General features: G+C 47.6%; 1 protein-coding gene across 5 annotated transcripts in view; it reads right to left on the bottom strand.

The window, feature by feature from the left end:
* ppfia3 (PTPRF interacting protein alpha 3) overlaps positions 1-23,500 on the bottom strand; it is a 114,654-nt gene extending 91,154 nt beyond the window's left edge. For 2 of the 5 annotated variants that reach the window (XM_069908100.1, XM_069908102.1), the window contains exons 1-2: positions 23,111-23,499; positions 8,769-9,102 (exon numbers count right to left, since the gene is read on the bottom strand). In XM_069908100.1, coding sequence (XP_069764201.1) covers positions 8,769-9,002 — 234 coding nt within the window. In that variant the 5' untranslated portion in view covers positions 9,003-9,102; positions 23,111-23,499. Of the gene's footprint in view, positions 1-8,768; positions 9,103-22,661; positions 22,708-23,110 lie in introns of those variants that run through there. The other 3 variants (XM_069908105.1, XM_069908104.1, XM_069908101.1) reach the window with 3 other exon arrangements.
* Between the last annotated feature and the right edge of the window lie 220 nt (positions 23,501-23,720).

Here is a 23,720-nt window from a genome sequence, read left to right as displayed (position 1 = left end):
CTCCTTCCCCAGTCGTGTTCGTTCCACCGTGGGAAGTGGCGTCTACGCGGCCGGTGGCAGTGATGTCATTGCGTCTGCCGGATGTGACGTCATGCCATGAGCCAGAAGTAATGTCACTGTAGTTCTCGGCAAGCGGCACTGGTGAGGGCTGATCTGGGTGCTTGGGGCACATGCTACGATCGTCGCTGGCGGAGCTGGATGCTGCACCAGTCGGGGAAGGCGGAAGTTGTAGCGGGTCAATGGCACTGCCCGGCACGCGCACATGGAGGGGTCCACAGGGTGGTCATAGAGGGCCGCTGAGCTGCCGACTGGTTTTGAGAGGCACACTTTTGCAAAATGGCCTTTCTTGCCTCATCGGGAACAGTACTGGTTCCTAGTTGGACAGTTTCATCAATCCAACCCACACCAGAACCCACAGTACTTACAGGGGCTCCGGGCGCCTGCCGCAGCAACGTTCTCTTCTCCAGCTCGGTTTGGGGCTGCATCTGCAGTGTGAGAGGGCCATGAGGGAGCCTGGGGGAATCTGGAATCGAAGGCTTCGATGTGTAAGGCTGAAGCTTCCAGGGTTCGGACCACTTCCGCTGTCTTGGTCAGGGCATAGATACTATCTTCCAGCAGCTTCTGCCGGATGGCCCTCGAGCGTAGCCAGCCCTCGGACGAAGGCGTCCCAGATCAGCCTTTTGACCTCCTCTGCGCCTACCCCGGGTTCAGCCAGACACTGTCGGGCCAACTCTCACAGGTGTCCCAGGTAAGACTCAGCCGTCTCCCCGGGTTGCTGGGCTAGGGTGTTGAGGAGGTACCTTGCACAGACCGCATTCATGGGGGGCTTGTACAACTTCTTGAGAGTGTCCATTGCGCTCTTGTACGTGCAGCAGCCTTTGGTTGCCTGGAAGGCATGGGAACCCAGCTTCAACTGGAGTACGACCAGCCTCTTCCGATCTGAGTCCAGGATGCCACCTGCATGCGCCTCGATGATTGCCTCGACCGCGTGCTGCCAGATCTCGAAGCATGTCTGGGCTTCTGGGTTGTGTGGGTCGACTTCGAGGCTCCCTGCGCTCAGGAGTTTTTCCATGGCAGCCGTGGGAAAATTTTGTGGATTAAATTGTGGTGTGTTGTTAACCAGAATCAGAGACACACAGATAAAGACTGTACAACAGGCTTTAATCCACAAAGACTTCCGCAGAGCCAGGCTGGCTGTAGCTCTGAGTGAGGCCTCGGGAGGCCGGCTCAGGCTTATATCTCGGAGGGTGATTGACACCGACCAGGTGGGGCTTGATCCATTTAAGCCGACTGATCGACAGCCGGCCAGGTGTTGTCCTGTCCCCTTACACTCCTGCAGGTACAGAGGTTGCCCCCTGCAGTAGGCCGGTGGTGTACCACCACATAACCTCTTCTGCCTGGAGATGCTCTTCCAAATCACCCACTTGAAACTTTAACCCCTTCTCCCCATAGATGTCCCCAGAAATGCAAATTATTTTCAGCATATTTGGCCTTATTTTGGATTTTGGCATTTAATTTCCGATTCACAGCATTTGTATCTGATATCATGTGTGGCAGGCAAGCACAGAACTCTGCCTCCAACTTCAATTGAATTCACCAGTAATAAACAGCATTTATTCCATTTGTCCTTTTGTTGCAATAGGGAAGAGACTATTGTATCGGTGTCAGGTCAACCTGGTTCGTGGGCAGCCACTGCAAATTACTACCAGCCGGCCTAGTGGTCGCATCTGTTCAAAGAGAATGGTTACCTGAATGTGCACTTGTTAGAAAAGTCTCTGATCTAAGCAAGAAAGGCATTTCAAATGCAGAGGAAGCCTGGTGAACTTTTTACAAATCAGTGAACCAATGCGGACTCGAAAGGCCAACATGGCCTGTTTCCGCTCCGTAAATGGTTATATGGTTATATGGATAGAAATAGGTCCACTATCTTTCCCACTATCTAAGAAATGATGACAACACGTTAAAAAACTCAGCCATGCACTTCATCCTCCTCCAGTGGAGAAGATTTGTGATTATGAGAGGCATAGATAGATGCTGGCCATCCACCCGATCTCCCAGAGCAGGAACAGCAAACACCAGAGGACATCTGCACAAAGTTAAGGGAGGGAAGTTGAAGGGAGACATCAGGGGCAAGTTTTTTAAAAAAAATATACACAGAGAGTTGTAGATGCCTGGAATGCCCTGATGGAGGCTGTAACATTTAAGAGACACATAGATGGGTTTCAGGGTAGGGAGGGTTCAGTGCTTTTTAAGGAATATACAGGTTGGCACAACATCGAGGGTGAAGGGGCTGTCGTGTTCTATCTGACTGCAAGTTCGTGCATCTCTAGATTTCAAGGACAATTTCTCACTATTTTCAGACACTTGAACGAACCTCTCAACAATAGTTGCCTTCACAGTTCCAAATTTGTAAAATTTAGACCTGCAGCACGGCAACAGGCCCTTTCGGCCCACAAGCCCGTGCTGCCCAGTTACACCCACACATGGATAACCATTCTAATCCTTCATCCTGTCTGATAAGACCATAAGGTTAGCCCCAACAAATATCCTTACCTATATACATGTTTTAAAAAGTGAGTAAATAGCAAATACCCAAAAAGCAGTTCAGCAGTAATTCCGCATTCTCACTGCCCGTAAGAAGAAAGCTGCTTCTCGGCCTGGTAGTTCTGGCTCTGATACTCCTGTATCTTGTTCCCAATGGGAGTAACTGAAATGTGCTGCAGGTGAGGTGGTAGGAGTCCTCAACGATCAACTGCACCCTCTTCAAACAATGATCCTGGTGGATCGCGTCGATCAGGGTGGGGGCGGGGGGGGGGGGGAGGCGGGAAGGAAACCCCGATGATCCTCTCTACCACTGTCCTGTGGATTAACCTCTGATCCAATGCTCTGGAGCAGTGGTTTAAACTATTTCTTTCCATTCACATCCCACTTTAAGTAATTCCTCTGCCTGCGGTACTTGGAGGGGCAACTGCCTAGGAACTCCATCGGGGCTCTGTGATCAGCAAGGGATTGCTTAAGGTGGGATGTGAGTGGGAAGGGAAGGTTGAGAATCGCTGCTCTAGACCCAATTGTTACTGAGATATTTTGCTTGAGAAAAATTGCCATTGGCCACATTTCCTTTGGAGTTCTGAAACCCTGCACATAACGAGTCAATGAGGGATGATTAAAACTTTTCCCTTCCATCCACATCCCACCTTAAGCAATCCCTTACAGAGCACCGATGGCACAGAGAGTACTTAAAGTGGGATGTGAGTGGAAAGAAAAGGTTTGAAAACCACTGATTTAGTGTCTTCAGCAATGTTGGTTTAGAGATGGTTACTATTCAGGATGACACCTGGAAAATTCCCATCCTCTTTCTTAGCCGAGCTGACCCCTCGCTAATGGATATCATCCACGTTATAAGAATTGCACACTCCAGCCACAGAAAGAGAGCTGCGCATTTTGGTACCATTGGAAGTAGCAACAGTTTGTAGCTGAAAGTTGAAGCCAAGCTCAGAACAGATGTCTTGTCGTCTCCCAACCTCGCCAAGAGAAAACCATCTCCTGTCTCTGCTCAGAAACACTGCATTATAAATAAGCAAACAAGAGGCTGCCATGAGACCGGGCTGAGCCAACCCCCGTTTCTTCTGTTCAGGGTTGGTCACTGGTCAAAAACCGCATGGCCGATACTCTCAGCGCTTTAACTCCAGAGCCATCCAGTGTGGAATTCACATTCTCTCTCTCACACAGAGGACACCAGGGTCTGCTCTGGTTTCCACCCACCATCCAGAGACGTGCAGGTTGGCAAGTTAATTAGCCATTGCACAGTGGTGGGGTGGGGGGGGGGGGGAGGTTGCGGAGGTGGGGGGAGATAGAAGTTGGTTAAAACGCAGGGAGAATAATATGGGATTAGGGTAGACAAGTGGTTGAAAAGACCTGTTTCTACAACACTATCCTTCCCGTCCAAATCACTCACCCCTGATTCCCTGCAAACGTTTATCTTTAGAGGTTTAGTTTATTGTCACGTGTACAGGCTGAACCTCTATTATCTGGCTCTGTGGTTCAGAAACTCACGTTGGCCGGCACGTTTTGAATCTGCTGACGTTGGTACGAACTCCTTGCAGACAGCGTGTGATTCAAAACCCCGGTCCCGATCGCTGGCGCTGCACTAACCGCGATTTGATTTGTGATATATTTGATCCTTTTAGCTCAGAAAATGGGATCGAGGCACCGACTGCACCTTTGACTGCTATTTTCTGCGGTCCAGCAATGGCCAGGTCCCAACGTCACCAGATTAAAGAGGTTAACCTGTATCAAGATGTGAAAATCTTCCGACAGATTCCAGCCTTCAATACCCTCATCATACCATTCATTGACCTTTGTAACTGAATTCAGAGATTCACAATCACAGGATGAACATTTCTTCTCAGTTCCAAAACAGAAAACTGGCCTCAAGGTTCACAAATGGTTGTCTCTGGCAACCACCTCACCTCCCACTCCCTGTGCTTGGAAGAACACTCGATCACTCCTTAGGATAATTCTGAAGTCATCTAATAAAAACAAGAATGCAGAAACTAGAAGGGGAGATGGGAAAGGCTCTGCTGGCTGCTTGAGAACTGCCACTCTGAGATACAAGATCACATGATAGAGGAGCAGAAGTAGGCCAATCGGCCCAGAGTCTGCTCCACTGTTCTATCACGAGGTGATCCATCCACCCTCCCAGCGCCACCTCCCCAGCCTTCCCCCCGTAACTCTTGATCCCCTGACTAATCAAATACCTGTCAATCTCTGCCTTAAATTCACCACAGCCGCCTGTGGCAGCAAGTTCCAGACTGACGACCCTCTGACTAAAGAATTTTTTTTTTGCATCTATTTTAAATTTATTCTGAAGTTGTGACTTCTTCCCTTCCATGGGAATCAACCATGCACGTCCACACTATCCAGGCACAACCACGTACGTCCACGCTACCCAGGCACTACCACGCACGTCCACGCTACCCAGGCACTACCACGCACATCCACGCTACCCAGGCACTACCACGCACGTCCACGCTACCCATGCACTACCACGCATGTCCACACTACCTAGGCAATACCATGCACGTCCACGCTACCCAGGCACTACCAAGAATGTCCACTCCATCCAGGCACAATTCCAATGCTATCTCCAAATTCACCGATGACACCAAAGTTGTCGGCCGAATCACGAATGGCAATGTGAAAGCATCAGGAGGGAGAAAGATCAGCACGTTGAAGGGTGCATTGCCAACAACTTTGCGTTATGTCACGGAAGACTCTCGAGAACATCTCCAGGTGGACCGTGGAAAGGATTCTAGCTGGTTTCCTCACCGTCTGATACGGAGTCGCCAATGCTCAGGAAAAGAAAATAAAAACTCCAGAGGGTTGCTAACTCGATCTGCGACATTATGGGCCCCAGACTTCACTCCATCAAGGACATCTACAAGAGGCGGTGACTTAAAAGACTCAAAGACCCCCACCACCACCCAGACCATGCCCTCTTCACTCTGCTACCTTGCACTCAGTGGCACAAGGACAGCTCCTTCCTCTCCACCATCAGATTCCTGAATGAACAATGAACCACGGACACTGCCCCATTTTTCGTGCACTATTTTTATTTATTGTTGTCAGGTGGTTTATATGAAAATGCCCGCACTGTGACGCTGCTACAAAACCACGGATTTTGTGACTTGCTCGTGACAATAAATTCTGATTCAGCATTTGAAGTTCCCCCCTCACCTTTCTCTATTTCAGCATATAGAAAAGTCCAAGACAGCTTGCAGAAGCTTCCTACGATTATATAAAAAATTAGAAAGATACAGGACTCAAAATGCAACAGCTGTAACAAAATACAGATGTGCTTGTCTCTATGCCACAGCTGAACCCATGTGCAAACTCTAAGGCACTGCCAAATGACAAACTGATCAAGCAGTCCATGCCAAATCAAACTTACTCACATGTCAGGTTTCCTGCTTCAATATGCATGGTCTCACAGCTATCTCTACATTAACATCCATCTGCCATTTCTTAACCCATCTGCTAAACTAATCCTTTTCTAATCTCTGCACTCTCATCCTTCTCTCGCCTGGTCAGATCACGAGGGAATCAGGGCGAGCTTGCCCAATGGATACAAAGTTGGCTTGGCACCAGGAGAAAGATGGTGGATGTGGATGTTTGCTTTTCAGACTGGAGGCCAGTGGGTAGTTATTTCTATTACTGACCTGATTCAGAATGCAGATGAATGGAGAGTATACGTTAAAAATAAATAAATAAATAAATAGTCGGTGGTTTGGTGGACAACAAGGAAGGTTCTCCAAGATCAACACGATTGGCACAGGGGTTAGCGCAACACTGTTACAGCGCTAGTGATTGGGACAGGGGTTCGAACCCCCACGCTGTCTGTAAGGAATTTGTACGTACTCTCCACGCCTGCTCGAGTTCTCCAGTTTCCTCTCGCCTTTCAGAATGTACCAGGGTTAATGGGCGGCAAAACCTGTTGCCTGTGGCTTGAATTCCGGATAACAGTGATTTTACTGCACAGCTTCAAGATGCACTTTGGGACATTCCCCCAGGACATCACAGGCAAAACCCTCCCCACTACTTGAGAACATTGACAGGGAACGCTGCTCTCGGCGAGCAGCGGCAATCATCAAAGACCCTCATCACCCAGCCCAGTTCTCACTGCTGCCATCAGGAAAGGGGTATCGGTGCCACAAGACTCACACCAGCAGGTTCAGGAACAGCTGCTCCCCCTCCACTATCAGACCCCTCAACGACAAACTCAATCAGGGACTCATTTAAGGACTCTTAGACATGTGCTTTTTTTTTCCCCCCACTCTGTATTGCACAGTTCGTTTAAATTCACTATCTGGTTACAATTCCTCATCTGTTTACATGTTTACGCTGTGTACAGCTTATTTTTTGGACTACCAATTAGTGGTAAATTCTGCCTTGCTTGCGGAAAAAGGAATCTCAGGGTTGTATGTGATGTCACGTTTGCACTCTGACAATAAATCTGATAAATACATGAAAAAGAAAAAAAAAATAATTTTCAAGTTCCTTGTTGAAAGTTGCTACTTCCACCTCAACTCCAATTTCCACCCTCATCCTCTGGTCTCAAGAATCAAAGATCACAACTGCCCCAGATCACAACTCACTGACAAAAGAAATTCTCATCTTCCGCTTCAACCTCCTCCAGGGATCTTGCACCAGTCAGTGGTAATCGTCTTTATTCTGCACTTCTTTAGCTTAGATACAAGCACATGTGGACTGAAGAGCAGATTTCAAAAGGACATTGGTGAGTCAAAGCGGTTTACAGTTAGTTACCAAAATGAATTTAATTTTCATGAATTTAAATTCTGCTGCTGTCATGAGATTTGTGTTTATGGCTTCAAAAGGATTTAATTTTGATCATCATTGTTGCTTCTCCTCTCAGCACCCCCCACTGAAAGTAAAGTCAGTCACCCCATCCTCCACGTGAGAGAAAGCTCACGGCACCCTTTGGTGAAGGGCTACTCGCATTTCTGAACGTAGAAATATATTTAATCCTCACAATGTATTCTAATTTATTGAGTAAATCTGTAACTTCATCCAACCCACCAACCCCCCCCCCCACCCACCGATCGAAAAAACAGGACCCACTCAATTCTAATTCAACTAATTACAGTAAAAGCCGTCAGAATCCTGCACCTATGGTGGATGCTGGATCAGTGAATTTTCCGGTTGCTTGAGATTGCGTGTGGCGCAATTGGTAAACTAACCAGTAGGGTGCACCAATTGACTTAGCATTTTTTTTAAAAAACCTATTAATTTTCCACAATTTCTGTTACTGGTTGGTTGAACTTGATAATGGGGATTTTGCTGTACTGGCAAGTGTTTTTTAAACTACAGAATAGTAGATGGAAAATATCTTGTGTCATCCCTCCGATCCATGAACCTGTCCAAATTCTTCTGAAATATTAAAAATTGAGCCCACATTCACCTCTTCGGCTGGCAGCTCATTCCACACCCCCACCACTCTCTGCGTGAAGAAGTTCCCCCTAAACATTTCTCCTTTTACCTTTAACCCACGTCCTCTGGTTTGTATCTCACCCACCCTCAGTGGTAAAAGCCTATTTACTGTCTATCCCCCTCATCATTTTAAATACCCCTATTAAATCTCTCATTCTCCTACACTCCAGGGAATAAAGTCCTAACCTGTTTAGCCTGTTACTCCGTTCCTGAAGTCCGGGCAACATCCTAGTGAACCTTCTCTGCTCTCTATCTATTTTATCGAGTCCAAAACTTCACACAATACTCCAAATTTGACCTCACGTGATAGCATCTAATAGCCTGAATTCACCTGTGATTGTCTGATCTCGGAAACTAAGCAGGCTCAGGCCTGGTCAGTAACTGGAGGGAAGACCGCCTTGGAACACCAGGAGCTGTGGGTTTCTGTGAGGGGCACTGAAATGGTGACTCTGTCTGCCTTACAGTAGACAAACGTTAAAGAATTTCATGTACATTACATTCTAAATGAAATGTTACAATAATGAAACCTTTACCAATGTCTTATGCAATTTTACCATAACATCCCAACTCTTATATCATGCAAGTGAAGTTTGTTCAGTGTTAGTACAGTATAGTACTTTTGTCTTTTAAACTGTTTATTCTTGACCATTGACAGAGCAAGCCTTAAGCAGCCGGAAAATACACTTATCCGGCATCTACAAATCCCCATGTGAGCTGGAAACCAGGGGTTTTACTGAGTTTTGCTGAAGGAAGTCTCCTACCTGTGGCAACGCGAGGCTGAGCTGCCTCTGCAGCGATTCCTTCTCGTGCCCCAGCTCCCTCAGGCGAAGCTGGGCACCGGCCAAACTCTCCTGGGTCTCCCGCAGGCTCTCCAGCAGCCGCTCGCGCTCGTTCAGCATGTTCACCATCAGCTGCTCGAAATTGGCATCGTCCGCCCCATACTGGGACCCCCGGCGATTGTCCTCACTGATGGTCGGCATCACCTCGCACATCATCTTGTCCGGGTTAGACCATTGGAAATCACGAGAGAGACAGGATGGCGGCTATTGTAGCAGCAAGCTCATAGACGGTTTCCCGGGCCAGGGTGAAGTGATGCTACAGATACACAGAGATAATGATGAGAAGCATAAATCAGTGCCTGTGGAGAGCATCTTTCTATTAGCACAGTCTGGTCTACTGAGCATCCTGCAACACCCCTGCTATCATCAACGCAAAGACAAAAGCAATGATGGGCTTCCAAATGCCACATTGGACCATTTGGTCTCCCCCTATCCGAAGTCTTTCCTTTATTCTTGATGAAGACTATCAGATGCAAAACACCAATACCTTCTCTATCCACAGATGTTGCCAGAGTATTTCCAAGACTGTATTAGGAGATGCAGGAAATATTAGTTTTACAGACAGCTCAAGATCCAAAAGATTACAACTTCTGACCATTCAACCAGTGTTCCACCACACCCAATCTCCAGCAGATGCAACTTCAGATCACAGTGTAGGGTTCTGTTGCAACTGGGTCAAGTTTATTATCATCTGATTATACAAGTACAGCCCGACTAAACAGCATTTTCCGGTCCGCGGTCCACACAACCAGACATCTCACATAAAGACAAGCAACACATATGCAGAACAAGTATTCAGATATATAAATAAACAAATATTGTTTCATGATCATGGTTAGTGTGAGCAGTTCCTTTGGTCGTTCAGCATTCTCACTGCCCATGGGAAGAAGCTGTTCCTCAGCCTGGTGGTGCTGGCTCGGATACTCCTGGATCTTTTCCCCGACGGGGGCAGCTGAAAGATGCTGTGTGGAGGGTGAAAGTCCTCAATTATCTTGCACGCCCTATTCAGACAATGATCCCGGTAGATCACGTCGATTTGGGGGGGGGGGGGGGGGGGGGGGGGAGGGGGATGGGGAAGATTCCAGTGATCCTTTCTGCCACTCTTATGGTCCTGTGGATTGACCTCAGGTCTAATTCTCTGCAGCAACCGTATCACATGGTGATGCAGCCGGCCAGGACGCTCTCGGTAGAGCTCCTGCAGAAGGTCAACATGATAGTGCCCTCTTCAGTCTTCTCAGGAAGTGCAGTCGCTGTTGCGCCTTCCTGACAAGTGAGATGTTGCGTGTCCTCGATACACCACTTGTTAAATGGACTCCAAGGAACCTGGAGCCCTCGACTCTGTCCAATACAGAGTTGTTGCTGTGTAGCAGGAGGGTAGTCGTTCCTGGCAGTCATGAAGTCCGCAATCATCTTCTTCGTCTTGTCCACGACGAGAAACCGGTTATTCCTCTTGCACCATTTCACGAGATTTTCCTCTGAGGATCCGGTAGCTCAGTGGTTAGAGCACTGGTCTTGTAAACCAGGGGTGGCGAGTTTGTTCCTCATTTCTATGAGGGTCACTGGAAAAAGTGGTGACTCTCTGAGACAAAGTTAAAGAATTTAAAGCTTGTTAAATTCTAGATGTAGTATTAGCTTCCAATAATGGAAGCTTTACCTTTCTCTGCAGGGAAACTCATCTTTGTTGTTGATGAGGCCAATGGCTGGCCTGTCATCTGCAAACTCGATGACTCTGTTGGAGCTGGATCTGGCCCTGGCTATGCAGGCCTGTGCTCGGCTCGACGTTCTGCTACTGACCCGGTCAGACATTGGTCTTTCCGTTGGGAAGAACAGAATCTAGTTACAGAAAGGGATGTCGTGTCCCAGCGAGGACGGCAACCCCACCAGCCTCTGGGGAATGATCGTATTAAACCCCGAGCTGAAGCTTGGCATACGAGACACCCTTCTCCAAGTGGGTCAGGACGGAGTAGAGGGAAAAGACTACAGCATCGTCAGTGTGACCCATCCTCAAGATCCTTCCCTGCAAATTCTACACTATATTTTTTTAAGGAGCTAACCATCATTGGAAAGTCCCATCTATAATTACCCTTGAAGTGAATGAAGTGCCTTCCTGACCTGCAACACTTCAAGGTGCTCGCCTTATGCTGTCAATTACATGAGTGGTTGAACTTGAAAGCCATTTTCCTTCGAGAATCCTTACAAGCACCTCTACTGCCTCAGGGGCTTGCGGAGGTTTGATATGGCTTCGGAAAATTTCTACAGATGTGTGGTGGCAAGTGTGCTGACTGGCTGCATCAGGGTATGGTCTGGGGACACCCGCAGCCCCCACAAGTGTCAAACCCTGAAAAAGGTAGAGGACACCACCCAGGCCATCACAGGCAAAACCTTCCCCACTATCAAGAACATCTACGGGGAACGCTTCCGTCGGAGAGCAGCAGTGATCGTCAAGGATCCACCCCACCCAGAGCACGCTCTGTTCTCGCTGCTGCCATCAGGAAAGAGTTATTGATGGCACAAGACTCGCACCACCAGGTTCAGGAATAGCAGTCACTCCTCCACCATCAGACTCCTCAACAACAAACTCAATCAGGCACCCCATGGGGCTGCTCCGAGCACTTCCTTGTCGCCATTTTTGGTGAGCTCCAGCTCCCCTTTGCCTGTGTATTATGCTTTTATGTGTTTTTGCGCTGTGGGCTGCCAAACACCATTTTGCCAGGGTGCACAGGTACAATCAGATAATGAAAGAAGCAACACAGATACAGTGGGTGGTGAAGACAACGTTTTGCACGTGCCTTCAGTCAGGGCACGGACTGCAGGAGTTATCCAGCTGTGGGACAAATATCATTAAGCTGGAAAGGGGGCAGAAATATTCACGAGAGTGCGACTGGAGCCGGAGGGTTCGAGTTATAACAGAGAGGCTGTTTCTCCGTGGAGAAACACAAAGCTCAGCAGGTCAAAGATTCAGAATCAACGTTTCAGGCCTGAGCCCTTTGTCAAGGTAAAGACAAAATGTAGACGGCTACCTGAGTCTTTGTTCTTTAAAGGACACTGTTTGACCTGCTGAGTTTCAGCATTTCTGTCTCAGATTTTCGGGTCTGATTTCTTTCCTCCCTTGACAGCAGGGCTTGTATCTAAATTTTAAATTTAAATTTTTTGCATTGAATTTTTAAATATAAATTTAGACATTATCACGTTAACAGGCCCTTGAGTCCGTACTGTCTAAATACACCAAATTAAACTACCTCCCCCGAATGTTTTGAACGGTGGGAGAAAACCAGAGCCCCTGGGGAAACCCACACAGACGCAGGGAGAACGTACAAACTCCTAATAGATAGCCCCGGATTCAAACCCGGGTTGTTGGCACTGTAACTGAAAACTCCAGGATGCTAATTCAATTAAACCACAATTTAAAAGGAGTAGTAATAATGGTCAGAAAACCCATCTGGAAACTTGTCATCGAAACCCGGTCTGGTTAGTGTGGGTGGCACCGCTAGCTTCACAGCTCCAGTCAACCAAGTTCAAACCTTGTTGCGCGTATGGAGCTTGCGTGCTCTCCCTGTGAACCGTGGGGCTCCTCGGCGACCCCTTGGCATATAGGTGAGGGGTGAAATCGAGTCCTGATGTGGGAGTATGAATGGTCAGAATGGACTCTGTGGGCCGAAGGGCTGTTCTTGGGCACCACGAGTTATTGTGAGGCATGGGGCTTGAATTGAACTGCTTTGATGTGACCCCTGGTCCAGGGGCTCCGATTTGCGCTTGCAATGAACTGGCCAGGAATCGAAGAGGTTTTCAAACTGGCGTGGGTTCTGGTAAGGAAAAGCAAGTGACTCCATTAAACCTTCTGCACTGCAAAAAGGCCACACACTCTACTGTTTTACAGTAATCTGATTATCAGAGTTGTAAATCAACTCCCAGTTCATCCTGTACCTTCCAATCGCTGGACAATTTTTTTTTAAAAAAGGTTTGCTTCCTTAAAAGAAAAATGGGGATCGTGATAGAAATCTTCAAACTGATCGTAAAGATAATTTCAGATTTGCTGCATCGTGTACAAAGTTGGAGAAATTAAATGATCTTTTATTGAATTTAACACATTTAGTCGTGTAATGAGGCTGGCACGTTCAACGGACCCAAAATGTTTTTGCCGCTGATTTTTGTTTGTACTCTTGTGTCAGTGTCCAACAATAGTCGGCCGGCATTGATGGATTCCAGTTGACCTGATACCACTTCTCCACGGTCACAGTGTCCTGGTGAAACCTTTCACCATGTTCGTCACTAGGGCCCTTTCAAGCTGCTGTGCAAAATGGGGTTTAATCGGTCAATTTGCACAGTTAGCACCCCAGTTACAAGGCAGTTAGAAAGGGTCCAACCCCGTCGGAACCCAACCAGGTCCCTGACCTACCCCAGAGGTAGTTGGGGAAACCCAGTTAAACTTACCCAGGTCGCATCCGCAGGCGATTTGAACAGGAAAATGGCCCTCCCGCTTATTCTGGTGACGTCAGCATTTGATGGGTCTACACCCCCCCCCCCCCCACCACCCCCCCGCGATTTGAAAAGTGCTTCCAGTGCCTTTGCCCCAGTTATCGCACCCAGGTCCCAAGAGGTGCTGCAATTTGAAAGGGGCCATTGACAGCTTCATTATCAGCCGGGAAGAAGTCCCAGTGCGGATGCAAAAATGTTTTTTCAATGACATGTTAGTTTTGTGCGCTTGAAGTAGACTTAAAATATGACAGGAAATCACAAAAATAGGTTATATCTAAAAAAAACCAGGACGTGGTAGGAAACTTTTAAGGCTGTTTTCGTGAACAGCAGCCCCAAATCTATAAAATACACCCAAAAGTGTTCAGGAAGCAAAATCTTCGTTGTCCAGTGTCAACATTCTCAGAGGTGGACAAAACCCAGCCCTTCACGTGTCGAAACAGGTGCAAAGTCTGGTCATCATGTCTATTCTGCATTTCAGTGGAGTGCACTTGCCGATGATCTTTTGCTTAAATCTTCTTTAAATTATCTTCTTACCACTGCTGTCTTCAGTAATTTGTGGATCTGTTCTTCTCAAGTCTTCCCTTTTCTTCAATAGAAGTCCCTCCCTCCCTCCCTTGGTTATGCTTTGTTCCCTGAAAATGAGGTACACAAATTATCCTTGTTTATGGGATCTGTGTAACCAGATGCGACCAACCACGAGCTGCCCATAGTGTAACAGATGGAACCAAAGGTCCAGCCACACACATACTCTCAGGACAAGAAAAAAAAAACCCCAGAGGGTTGATAACTCGGTCTGCAACAGCACGGCCCTGTCCTTCATTCCATCGAGGACGTCTACAAGAGGTGGTGTCTTACCAACGCACCCTCTATCCTCAAAGACCCCCACCACCCAGGCCAGGCCCTCTTCACTCCGCTACCATAGGAGACCAAAGACGAGCACTCAGCGGCACAAAGACAACTTCTTTGCCGCTGCCATCAGATTCCTGAATGAACAAAGAACCACAGACAACGCCTTAGTTTTATTGTACAAGTGGTTGATATGAACATTTGCTGCAAAACACTGCATTTTGTGACTTGTTCATGACAATAAATTCTGATTCTCATGCCTTTATCTCTTTGATTACAAAGGGGAGGGATTTATTTTCTAAAAATAAACTATATTCATGATGATTTTACAATAAAGGAAAGTCTTCTCACATCCTTAGCGTCACACCCATACATTTCCATCAATATACATTGTTGCATTCATTCTCCATTTACAGCACTGTGGTGCCTTGTCATTTCTTCCCCCCTCCCCCCCCCACCATGTTGTTTGAGGGATACCAATCACTCCATGTCCAGGAACAGAAGTTATCTGGTCGGTGGCCCTTCCCCACAACACTCTCGTGTTGGCTGCACCAAGCCTCAGTGTGTCCCTCAGGACATCCTCCTGCAGCCTGGAATGTGGCAGTCGGGAGCATTCCCCCACTGACTTCTCCATGTGCTGAAGGACCGCCAGGTTTCACCGAGCTGATGGTCATCCAGCAGTTCTAGATATCTGACTCCATGTTCGTCCCCGGGGACAGAGCACCTTCTGTCACATTGATGCTGGGGATGGACTGTGAAAAGGACCCTTGCCCCCTTCTCAACATACTCTTAGCAAATTTGCACATTGCAAAGAAGGTGGTCGACGGTCTCCACTCCACCACAGTCATCTCGGGGACAGTGTGTGTTGAGGGTAATGATCCATTCGTTCAGGAAGGAACTCACTGGGTGGGCCCCTCTCACCACCAGCTAGGCCAAGTCTTGGTGCTTCTTAGTGAGCCCTGGCGATGAGGCATTCCACCAAACAACCTGGATAGTCTGCTCGAGGAACCCCCCATCAGGCCCATCGAGTCCTCATCTCTCAGTTTCTTCAGGACATTCCGTGCTGACCACTGCCTAATGGCCCTGTGTTCGAAGGAGTTGTTCTGGAGACACCTTTCGACGAAAGATAGGTGGTGCAGCAAAGTCCATCTCACTTAAGTTACGGGAAGCGCGAATCTCAGGTAGGTGGGGGAGAGGGGAGGGTGACCAAATGGTATGCACTCAGTACACCCTCCTCAAAAACAGGACTGTAACTGGGAATTCAATCACAGAATTAAGCAAGAGAAAGTGGCGGAGAGGGACAACAGACCAGGTTCTTAGAAGGGTCCAGAGATCATGCAGGAATCAAGTGACTGGGAACAGATCAAAACACCAACTGTCCAACAAGGAGGCTAAAAGAGTCACCATAAAATACTGACCTGAGAGTTGGAGTAGGGGATGCAGATGGAGAAAGTTGGCATCAATCGGGGGGAGGAAGTTGTAATAGTCAATCCTTTCCCTTCATCAAATAATCAGGACGTGTGTGATGTAGTGTGGAAGTGACAGCTCTCATCCTCGCACCATTTACCAGAGATGGATTAGTTCAGCAAATTAGGCCCAATGGGAATCTTTAACTAATATGTCTTTTGGGAGTTTGACAAGACCAAACATTTTTTTTTAAAAAAAGCATGCTCTTAAATACCCAAATGGATGCAAAACTTAATTCCAAGTCATTCTTTTTCACTTTACACGAGACCATGTTATTTCCGCCCCCCCCACCCCGAAAGGTTTGCTTCCTGAAAACAAAATGGGGATTATGGATCGACAACTTCAAGCTGAACACAAAGACAATTTCAGATTTGCTGTATCATGTCGGAAGCTGGAGAAACATTAAATCACGCTGACACATGGCGTTCGTTCAACTGACCTCAAAACCGCTGATTTTCGTTTGTACTCTGCATCTAATGCCTCACCTGTCAGCGTCCACCAATAGTCGGCCGGCGCTGATGGATTCCGGTTGCCCTGACACCACTTTTTGGTGGTCGCCATGTCCTGGTGAAACCTTTCCTCACATCCGTCACTGACGGCACCGAGATCAGCGGGGAAGTCGTCCAAGAGCGAAGGCAAAAAATGAATTTTCAACGACACATTGCGCTTCATGGTTTTGTCGGCTTCAATTAGACTTAAAATATGACAAGAAATTACAGAACTAGGTTATATCTAAAAGAGGGTAGGTAATAGGAGAATTTTAAGGTGATTTTTATTATCAGCAGACCAAAATCCCTAAAATATACCCAAATATGTTCAAGAAGCAAAATCCTTGGTACATTTCAATGGGACCCTCCTCATCCTTCTAGACTCCAGCGAGTACAGTCCCAGAGCTATCAAATGCTTCTCAAATGGTAACCCTCTAATTTCCAGGATCAATCTCAAAACCCTCCTCTGGACCTTCTCCTTGGAATTTGGCACCCACAACTACTCACAGCACTCCCGAGTGCGGTGTGACCTAAATCCTGTCGAAATTAGCCTTGCCCCATATTAGGATTCTAAGTGGAGGGCCTGCATTATGGCTTTCCCTGACTGAAGCTAATAAAATTGTGGTCAACCTTCTCAAACTGTTCCCCTACTGATACCTCCGTTACCTGGCTAGCCTCGTTCCCCTGGTACAAGGCCCAATATTGCCCCCTCCCCAGTCCACCTATTGCTGGACTACATTCTCTGGACACACTTAACAAAAGGCACCCCATCCAATCCCCTTACACTTTGACATTCCCCAGTATGAAATTGCCTGCAGTATTCCTTTTCGGTTCCCGAATTCCACCTCGCACGATAGTTCTCTGGCAATGTCACCTCTACTATTGAGATATCTTCCCTGACCATTATTTCCCCACCTCTCTTCCCTCTGTTCCCATCGCGCCTGTAACCACAGGACCCTGGAGCATTGAGGTCAGTTCAATCACTTCTCTGCTATGACTAAAATTTTCTGTGTTTTGTACTTACCCACACCCTCCAGCTCATCCGCTTTCCCAGTTGGGCCACTTGCAGTATGATAAACACCAAGTTTCCTCATCTAACCTCGTGTTTCTCCTTCATCCTGTTCAACGCTTTCTTTGCCTTCATAATCCTTAACCTTTTTGGTCCCTCTCTCTCCCCATCTTGGATCCAGATGACACTGGACAACGAAGATTTTGCTTCTTCAACATGTTTGGGTATATTTTAGGGATTTTGGTCTGCAGTCACGAAAATCACCTTAAAATTTTTCCGGCATGTACTTTTTTAAAAAAAGATACAACCTATTTTTGTGATTTCCTGTCATATTTTAAGTCAACTTCAAGCTTACAAAACCACGAAGTGCAATGTGTCGTTGAAAATTCATTTTCTGCACTTGTCCGATCTCGGTGCCGTCACTGACGAACACGGTGAAAGGTTTCACCAAGACATTGCGACCGTGGAAAAAAGGTATCAGGGCAACTGGAATCCGTCAATGCCGGCCGACTATTGTTGGACACTGACACAAGAGGCATCAGATGCTGAGTACAAACGAAAATCAACGGCAAAACATTTTGAGGTCAGTTGAACGAAGGCCATGTGCCAGCATCATTATGCGATTAAACAGGCTAAATTCAATTAAAGTTAATTTAATGTTTCTCCAACTTCCTGCGTGATTCAGCAAATCTGAAATTACCGTTGTGTTCAGCATGAAGTTGTCGATTATAATCCCCAATTTTTTCCCCCCAAGAAGCAAACATTTTGAATAAATTTGTTGTCTAGTGATATTGAAAAAACTAGATGGAATGGACAGGAAGTAGTAGGAGAGTTTCGTTTCAGATGGCACAACCTTGGCAATGGAATTTGTTGAACTGTGGAGGCCACCATTGTGTACTTATGATCAGTGTCAAAAGTTATAGGGAACCAAAGATGATGCTGAGGCAGCAACTCTGCCCAGCTGGACCACCTCAAAATAACCCAAACCAGTATTCCTCAGATGTGAATGCATGAAACTGTAGTGGAGAGAGTGGAGAGCACCAAGTTCCTTGGAGTCCTCTTAACCAGTGACCTATCGTGGACACTCAACATCTCCTCACTTGTCAGGGAGGCCCAACAACGACTCCACTTCCTGAGAGGCCTGAAGCGGGTAAGGCCACCTTTACGTCAACCTTCCACAGGAGCTCTATCGAGAGCATCCGGGCCAACTGCATCACAGTTCGGCCTGGTGGCTGCAGAGAAATGGATCAGAGGTCCACAAGAGAGGATCTCTGGGGCCTCCCTCCCCTTCCATCGACATGATCTACTGGGAGTGTTGCCTGAAGGGGGCTTGCCAAGACGTTACGATCCCCGCACGCAGCATCGTTCAGCTACTCCCATCGGGGAAGAGATACAGGAGTATCAGAGCTAGCACCACCAGGCTGAGGAACAGCTTCTTCGCACAGGCAGTGAAACTGCTGAACTGCTCATATGATCCCTACACGTGCCACATATAAATCACTCGTAAATACGTCATTAAATGCATTAGCATGTTTTTACACCAAGGTTCGAAGAACACTGTTTCGTCCAGTTGAATAATGAATTTGAACTTGAAGGAAAGGATCATGAATGTTTCATATTTCAAAACACCACATTCAAATACAAAACTGATGAATTTACGATTCAATGGTTGAGAGATGTTGCTCCCTTTCTGTTAATCATCAATAGCATAGCGGTTCTGGAAACTGTTTGGCACAGTCCATTTATTACTGCTTCTGAGCACCAGTTGTCAGTATGATTTCTGACAATAGGTGTGCTGTACAAATGCAATCAATATAAATGGTCTGCAAGCTAAGCCGCCAGGCCTGCCAATGAGAGCTCAGTTCCAAGCAGAGGGCAGGCAGAACTACTCGAGCTGATTCAAGTGTTGTCCACAGCAAGTCTCCAGAAACGCTTGAAGAGTCAGCAGGGGTGAGGAGGAGGTGTGTGAAAAGCTGATCTCCTCAAGACCAATCAGGACATGTTCGATTCCTGCTGATTGGCCCAGATAAGAGGTAGGAGGTGCTCACCAGAAACAAAGGATGGGAAATCCACTCACAAGCAGTGGCTCACGAATGGTTCAACAAGGGAAAGGCCCTGCCCATGGTGAGCCCATTGCCAGGGTCTTCATGGAGAGAGCATTCCCATCCACTCTGGAAGCTACAACCATTTCTATCTTCACATTGGTTGCAGCTCCTTTGTAAAAATACTACTATAGAGGCTGGAAATTTAAAAACAAAAATCTGAAAATGCCAAAAATACTTAGCAGGACGGACTACACCCATGGGAAGAGAAGCAGGTCGCCACCCAGTTCTGAGGGAGGGTCCTTAACCTTGAAGTTGAATTCTGATCTGCCAAGCACCTCCTGTTTTTGCCTGGTTGGGACAGATGCAAACAGCAACTGGGACAAGTTTCAGAATTGAATGACCAATGCTGAGATCAAACACAGCCTGCAAATGGGGCATTGTTGCCGACTGTACATTCTCGGGTGCTTGAGGTACATCATCAAGAAAGAGGGGGCCATCTCTTCATGGAGCTGAGGCAGGGAGGACCAGATGGCGGATTGATTGTGCAAGACAACCCTCGGAGCAGTCCCCTGCAGTAACAGGAGTTCCTAGCAACTGGGGCAAGTGGTCCCAGCAAAGGACAGACTGAAAAACCTGGAGAAGACCACAGCCTCAAACACTAGTTACCATCTTCCCCACACCAATAAATGCAAATGATCTTCAGGCACAGGTGCAGCCACAAACATGATCTCAATCAGTGGTTTTCAAACTACCCCCTAAACTCACAATCCACCTTAAGTAATCCTTAAGCCATCGGTGCTCTGTGATTAGTAAGGGGTTGCTTAAGGTGGGATGTGAGCGGGAAGGGGAGGTTGAGAACCACTGCTCTAGACCCAATTGTTATTGAAATATTGAGAAAAACTGTCATTGGCCCGTTTCCTTTGGGAGTTATGAAACTGTGCACATAACGAGTCAATTAGGGACGATTAAAGCAGTGGTTTTCAAACCTTTTTTCCCCACTCACATCCCACATTAAGCAATCCCTTACTAATCACAGAGCACCTACAGCATAGGGAATATTTAAGGTGGGATGTGAGTTTAGGGGGATAGTTTGAAAACCACTAGCCAACACCAACTACACTGGACAACAAAGAGTCTGCTTCCTCAGATTTTGCACACAAAACCATTGAAAATTCATGTTCTGCATTCACACTTGGGACGTCTTCCCTGCTGATCTTGGTGCCATCGGTGATGAACACGGGGAAAGGTTTCACCAGGACATGGCAACTGTGAAAAAGCGATACCGGGGCAACTGAAATCCGTCAGTGCCGGCCAACTATTGTTGGACACTGACACGAGAAGCATCAGATGCTGAGTACAAATGAAAATCAGCGGCAAAACATTTTTAGGTCAGTTGAACTAACGCAACGTGTTGGCATCACTGTGCGATTAAATATACTAAATTCAATCAAAGGTAATTTAATGTTTCTCCAACTTCCTACGTGATACAACGAATCAGAAATTATCTTTGAGTTCAGCTTGAAGCCGTCTATACTAATCCCCATTTTTATTTCAGGAAACAAACCCTTTGGGAAAAAATGTTATTTTATCCTAAACACAATCCTAAGCTACGACAATACTAATTATTGTTGGGATCCTAATCTCGAAGAAGGCTCGCCAGCAGCTATATTTTGTGAGGAGATTCAGTATGTCACCAAACTCGAAAACTTCTGCAGGTGTACCATGGACAGCATTCCATCTGGTTGCATCACTGTCTGGTCTGGAGGTGCCAATGCACAGGACAATAAACTCCAGAGGGCTGTGAATTCAGCCTGCAACATCACGGGCCCCGGTGTTCACTCCATTGAGGACATTTACAAGAGGCGGTGTCTTAAGAAAGCAGTCTCTATCCTCAAGGATTCCCCCACCACCCTCTTCACTCTGCCACCGTCAGGGAAAAAAGTACAGGAGCCTGAAGATGAGCACAAGGACGGCTTCTTCCCCTCCGCCATCAGATTCCTGAATGAACAATGAATCACAGACACTGCCTCACTTTGACTTTTCCTTGGACCACTTTTATTTCTTTTGTAAGGTGATTTATATAAATGTCTGCACCGTGATGCTGTTGCAAAACCACGAATTTCGTGACTTGTTTCGAGTAAACTTTGATTCTAATTCAAGAGAATATTAACATAGCTAAAGCTCGGTGCTTTACTTGTGGTTTACATTGTTGGGTCAAGCCAGGTGAATGAACAGACACCAATTCAACCTTTTAGTACCATCTCATCACGTCACCCCTTGAGATACTTTTGCCAAGCCGCACTTGGGTAAAGAGATCCAGTTATCCCGCTGCTCCCCAAAAAGATGCTGAATATGTATTTCATCCACGATGAATTAATTATGAATTGTCAGAAAGAGAGAGAGAGATAGAGAGGCAAGGCATCGATTCGAGCACCAAATGTCTGAGCCTTCAGCCTGGAGGGGCTCAAAATTCCTGAGAGGACATCCCCGTCAAGGGCAGCCTGGTGGGCTGTCCAGGTAAAGGAAAGGTCAGGGAGCAATCACCCCATTGGGAGCCTCTCCGGCCCAATGGTGTCCAAGAATGTGAAATCATCTGGTCTCTTGTTCAGAAATCCCCTCTCCTGGAAACAGTTCCCCCCTCCCTTGATCTCATGAGCCAACCCTTGATGCATTTAAATGTGCTTTTCATTTCAAAAGAATGAGAAGGACATGTGATAAAGCAACAGTACATGATTGCAACCCCCCCCCCCCCCCCCCCCCCCCCCCTTGAAAGCGTCGAGAGGCTCAAGATTCGTGCACACGTTTTTCATTACCTTCCACGACTGCGGGGCCAGGGTGGCCTGACACAGGACAGCACGAAACCCCTCCTCGGAGGCATCAATCACAGGGAACTACACCACAACCCCGACTTCTTCACTGCGGATCCTCGGGAGCCCCGGTCCGGGCCACCCCAGACCAGCGCAGTGCCCCAGCACTGAGTGGGCGCCTGCAGCTGACCCGCTGCTCGCATCGTCAGCGGCGATCATTGATACAGAGCTGACCAGGTGAATGAAAATACGCCCATTCGGAAATAAAGAATCGATCCCCCCCCCCCCCCCGCCTTTTGCAATAAACACTGCATTTTAAACGAGATCCCTCTCATGTCCAGCAATGGAAGCGTCAGCGTCTATAAATCACCGAGGCAAGAAGTGGGGGGGGGGGGGAATACAGACATGGGGAGGAAGGGGGGGGGCATTTAAATGCAAAAAAAAAGTCGAGTGGATAAAACGAAACCCTCATCAGCGCTGAACTCCTTTTTTAAAAATTTGGTGCCCAGATCAGCGAGGGACCCAAAAGCCCTCTGGCAGAGATTGGGGTTAGTGGGGGTTGACAGGGTGGACCCTCCCCCCCCCCTCCACCCCGATTGATTGCACCCAGGGATAATGTAGGTTAAGACGGAGCGCCCATCACCGCTGCATCCCACAGAGGGGGGGCGAAAACTCACGTTAATTCATTCAGACCTGACAACTCTCGGCGTACCCCGAGCGCCCATGAAGACTGGGAGCCACACACGTCCAGCTCAGTGCAAAATTGTTACGTCCAACCCAATGCACTGACAGAGAGGGAGATTTGACCCCCCCCCCCTTGTAAAAAGGCATCTCCAACCTCACAAACCAGCGCATTTCCCCCCTCATCCTCAGTCAGAGGACTGCAACAAATGTTGTAATAAATATATACCCCACCCAGAGAGTGTTCCCACTTTTCTGCCCCTTTTCCTTTACAAATAGGCAGAGGGAGGGGATTGAAACCGTGCAGATAGAAATCTCAGCCTCCAAGCATCACGAAGACCCAAGGCCAATGACCAGACCACATTGTGCTCGCAATGAAATAGAATTAAACCACTAAATTGCCTCCAATCGCACAGAAAATTTTAATGGCATGGAAGATACTCACATTTGCAAGCCGGCTTCTCGCCCTCTCCTCTTCTCACTTCCCCCCCCCACCTTTTTTTCACTTTACCCCTGCATTCTTCTCCAAAGCTCCTTTCACCTGAAAGGGGAGGAGGGGGGGAAATGAAAAAGCAATTAATATCAAACTCCCCCCCTCCCCAAAATTCCTCTCACTCATCCACTACTTCCCATTGAAAAAAAAGGACCCAGAATCCGTCCCTGCAACTCCCGCCCACATTTACTCCAGACGGACAGGAGTTGCAGCCACGGCTGCTCAGAACCCACCCCCTCCCAACCCGGCGGCCGTCAATCACACGCGCTGACTGCTGAGCTGACCAATCGCGCGCGGAGCCGCGGCCGGCAACTGCAGAGGCAGGAGAGGGGGCGGGGCGGCGGCGGTGATTGACGGGGGTTCGGGAGCCTGTGGAGTGGGTGGGAACGGGCCGCGGCCGGCCAGTGGGAGCCGGCTGGAGGGGCGGGGCTTCAATAGGGATGATGTCATTGCTCAAGGGTGTGATGTCATTCCAGGGCTGGGCCAGGTGCGGTAACCTGGGGTACATTCAAACCCAAATTCCTGCAATCTGTCATCCTGCAAACCTCAGAACAAGAATAAT

This window comes from Narcine bancroftii, chromosome 13, assembly GCF_036971445.1.
Source record: "Narcine bancroftii isolate sNarBan1 chromosome 13, sNarBan1.hap1, whole genome shotgun sequence".
Taxonomy (NCBI): Eukaryota; Metazoa; Chordata; class Chondrichthyes; order Torpediniformes; family Narcinidae; genus Narcine; species Narcine bancroftii.
Note: the sequence above shows the minus strand (reverse complement) of the source record. Positions and strands in the feature narration are given on the sequence as shown.